The 4,367-nt window shown below is 38.7% G+C and overlaps 1 protein-coding gene across 1 annotated transcript; it reads right to left on the reverse strand.

The window, feature by feature from the left end:
• zdhhc24 (zinc finger DHHC-type containing 24) lies at positions 1-4,367 on the reverse strand. The gene is made up of 3 exons (XM_037675811.1): positions 4,063-4,367; positions 1,940-2,217; positions 1-293 (listed from the first exon to the last, which is right to left on the reverse strand). Exons 1-3 carry the CDS (start codon positions 4,365-4,367, stop codon positions 1-3), a joined length of 876 nt encoding a protein of 291 aa, XP_037531739.1.

Here is a 4,367-nt window from a genome sequence, read left to right on the forward strand (position 1 = left end):
TTACTTGGTGGGCTCCAGCGATCCCGTGACCTGGAAGTTCATCCCATCTCCGGGCAGCGGGGATGGGATGAGCGGGGAGAGCCAGCAGAGGTACCAGCGAAGGCCCAGCACGTGACGCAGGTTACCGAGCGCTCCCAGATTATAGGGGCGGCGGGAGGAGTACCACTCCCTCGTGGTCTGACCGCGAAACAGCAGGAAGAGGTGGAAGAAGAAGAAAGCGGACACCAGCAGGAAACCCACCACGCACGTGTCGGCGATGAAGGCGAACGCAAAGGCGCGTGCCGACACCTGGCCTACAGAGGAACAAAGGAGTGGATAAGAGTGGAAACATTTACTGGACTTTCAATTCAAAGTTTATTTATATAGCACATTTAAAAACAACCACAGCTGCAATTTCCCAAAAACTTGAATCTATCAGGTACTAATTTAGAAATAATAATTGATTATATAATTTTGAATATTTGGGACAGACACATGGAAACAGCAAGGTGAAACTAACAGAATATGACCAGAGAAACAACAACATTAGTAAAGATTATTATTTGTATGCCAATTAATTACCCATAAACTCTAATATAATGAATATGAACAGCCCAGTTGATCAAAATACATCAATTTGGACAATGCATTAAAATATACAGAAAGCTAACGATAGTTATCACAGATTGTGCAGTTAAATGGAAGTTTGTGTAATTTCATAGTTATTTTATAGTTGCATATTTAATTTGATCTAATTAAACTTTTTCTCCCTAAATTCGCATTTACTCCTCCTATAGTTGTGCTCTTTGTGTTATCTTGGAGCAGAAAATGAAGAACTTCACAGCTTGTTTTTAAAACTGAGCAGGTTTGAATTTGTCTTTAAGATTTGATAAGACGACATGACGAATTGCTTGTCTACATGCAGAGGTGACCAAATTCTGTTTACCTTATTTTGCATATCTTGGTCAAATTATGTACAGTAGTCCCTCGCTACTTTGCGATTCGTATCTCACGGACTCGCTCCATCGCGGTTTTTCAAAATAAGATTGGACATGATGCAAAATAAATTGGCTGATTGATGGATGAGCCGCACGATGGGCATGGAATTTGTATTTAAAATAAATTATTTAGCACCTGTGTGCAGCCCACAGCTGCAGGAGAAGCTTCCTCCTGCAGCATGTCATGATCTTCGCTCTGCAGCGGAGAAGTGGGCGTGGCCGAGAGAGCAGCTGGAGGCAGAGAGCTGAGCTCATGACAAGCTGTGCTCGTTTAGAGCGCTTAGAGTTTAGAAAATTGTTAGGGACATTGCAAGAGTGTGGGAAGGCTTTAAAATGCCTTAATACACACCTGTATATAAATACTAAAGTAAACTATTATTTACTACTACTACTATTACTTCTGTACACAATTTCGTTCCATCTCTTGTACCACTTGAACTTGGACAACTGCTTCGCAGCTCTTATCGCACGAGGGGTGTTGGTGGTGGGGGGTCCAAACCCCTGTGATAAATGAGGGACTACTGTATAACTAAACTTCTCAAAGTCCTATAGGCAGATTGACCACAAGGTGAAAATCCAGGAGGTCACCACTCAACAATTCTGTTTTTTATGGTTCGCTGAGATTTCTGATACACAAACCTAAGATCTAAAACTTTAATTATCTAATCAACAGATCAATTACTGGAATTAGCTCTAAATATTATTGTAAGACTGTCGCTTATATTTTATTAGCCTCTTCAAAAGAAGGATCTGATTTAGTCATGTTTAGCTTCACTGCACAAAACGTTTCAGGTTGTAAAACATCACAAGTTGGATGAAACCTTTCAACATGCTTTTTGTAAAGGGGCTCACCATATTTAAAAACGGACGCTGAGTCTAGTTCGCGTGACCAAATCTAGTTGACGGCTTTAAAGCTGCGTAAGAAATACAACAAAATGGACAGCGGAGGTGTGTGATTGTACCAGAAACGAGCATGATCCAGGGGATGAGCAGCAGCAGAATGCTGTGCAGCGTCACGCCCTCCTTCAGTATGACGATGAAGACCTCTGCGTTCATCACCATGGCATAGAGGAGCCCCGACCACATGAACAACAAGCAACTCAGGAAGTAGCGGTAGTTGCGGAAGCCGACGCACTGGCCGAAGAAGACGCAGTGGTGGTCCCTCCGCAGCACGCACACCTTGCAGTCGAAGCAGTGGGAGCAGCGCGGGGGAGTGTGCGTCTCGCAGGTGTAACAGTATCTGCGTTACGAGAGAAAAAAAATTAATCTGAGAAATGCTTCTAGGCAACATGAAGGATTATATTGCTGTTTAATTCATCACTTTATGGACTTTTAGATTAGGATATGGAGGCTCTACTTTTTATATGGCTTTAAACTAAAATGTGAAGTCGTGTTCGCCTTTTCAATAAATCTATAATGAGCGTATCAGTAAATGACCCTTGAAAATCAGCCCATCGAATACGGGAAGTGAAAACAAAAGAAAAGACACGATGGCATTATTAGAAATATCACATTTTTGTTTTATTTAGACATTAAAAAAATATGGATCTAACCAAAGTGATTCACTTAGTTTACACAATTCATTTTTCTTCAGAAATGTAGCGTTATTTATTATTTTAAGCATTATTTTCTCAATTTAAAACATCAAACTTAAACTTTCACATTTCTGTTTTGAGTGGAATGAAAAATTTATAAAAAAAAAAAAAAATCTGTTTAAAATACTAAAAAAATAGTACTGTACTGCAGCTTCCATGCTTTAAATGTGACAATAAAACAATAAATATTAAATTGTTAATTCAGTAATTATTTCTTGGTGACGTCTGTGTAAGCTACAAAAACTTGAGTAAAACTTTCATCAAATCTACTGATTTACACTCTTGCGCAAAGAAATTAGGTTAATGTCGAAACATCAAGTAATTATGTTCATTTTTATACACAATCAATGTCAAACACGACCATTTGAGGAAGTTATTTCTAAAAACTGGGACAAATATGGCTAATATTATCTGGGATTTCAAATGAATTTTCCATTTTTCATACCTTATTTTTTTCTTTCAATAACATTTAAGTCCATTTTTACCACTTTGATGAAAAATTAAAAAAAAAATTAAATTAAAAAACAATCCTCTAAGCCATAATAAAGAGTGTGAATGTGTTAAAAAGCATTTACACTACTGAGATCTATTTTTCCTCTGTACATTTTTTGTCACGCAACTTGTTTCGCAATAATTTGTGCTATTTCAACAGTTCATTTATCAAAACATTCAGCTCATTCGGGACATTCCTGCTATGACTTTTGGTGTTTGGGAAATTTTTTCTTTTTGAAATGTTTAGCCTTTTCTGCCATGTTTTCCCCAGTGAAAATAAATGGAGCTCTAGTCACATCCCTCAAACCCTTTGCGCTGTTTAAAACAGTTTGCTGCTCATTTCACATTTTGTTCTGCCCTTTTCAACTTATTTCTGCTTCTTCTGGCAATTTCATCTTTTACTGTGCTCTCTTTCAGCTACTTTCTGGTACTTTTTATTCCATTTTTTAACATTTTCTGCTACTTTTCATCTAATTTCAGCTTTTTGTTCTTATTTAATCTTAATTATGCTTAGGTAAACTTGTACTCTTTCAGGCTCTTACTAATAATTTAAACTGTTTTGCTCTTTCAGCTAATTTCAACTTTTTTTGGCTACTTTTCAACTCATTTTATCTTTCTGGGCTCTTTTAAATCTATTTTAGTTTATTTTAGCTTGTTTGTACTCTTTCAGCCTTTTTCAGCCAAATTCATCTATTTGTGCTCCTTTCAGCTTCTGTTTTCAACTTTTCACCTGTTGATGTTTTTCAAGTTTGTCTGACAGTTTTCTGAACATTCATCCAGCAACAAGCAATCTCTGTATTTTTACAGAAAATGCAAATTGATCTATGAGATATCTCAATCATACACAGATGATATTTATTAAAAGTGGCAGAAATAGGCTTCCACACTATTTCATGATTCAAGTGAGCAAACAAATGCATTATTGTTATACTTTTCAAGGCTCTGTAGGGACCTTGTGGAAACTTTGGCCACACACACGTTTTTTTTTTTTTTTTTACCTCCAGCCCTGCCCCAGGCCGTCTCCTCCCAAGAACACCCCCTTGATGCTGGGGTTCGTTTTTAAAAAGAGAAGCGCGTTCCAGCAGATGTTCCCCAGCATGAAGTACTGGGCCAGCAGGTGCACCGTCTTCCACCAGGCGGACCACTCCGTCTTCTTCTGCGCCGCCTCCAGAGGCGCCTCGACCAGCACCAGGTAGTTCACCTCCCCGGTGATGGAGAACACCAGGAAGGTGTTGAGGAGAACGGGAAGGTGTTGACAAACCTTCTCAGCTCTGCAGAGCAAAGTGCTGGAGAAACCCGTCAT

This window comes from Nematolebias whitei, chromosome 4, assembly GCF_014905685.2.
Source record: "Nematolebias whitei isolate Nwh7 chromosome 4, NemWhi1, whole genome shotgun sequence".
Classification (NCBI taxonomy): domain Eukaryota; kingdom Metazoa; phylum Chordata; class Actinopteri; order Cyprinodontiformes; family Rivulidae; genus Nematolebias; species Nematolebias whitei.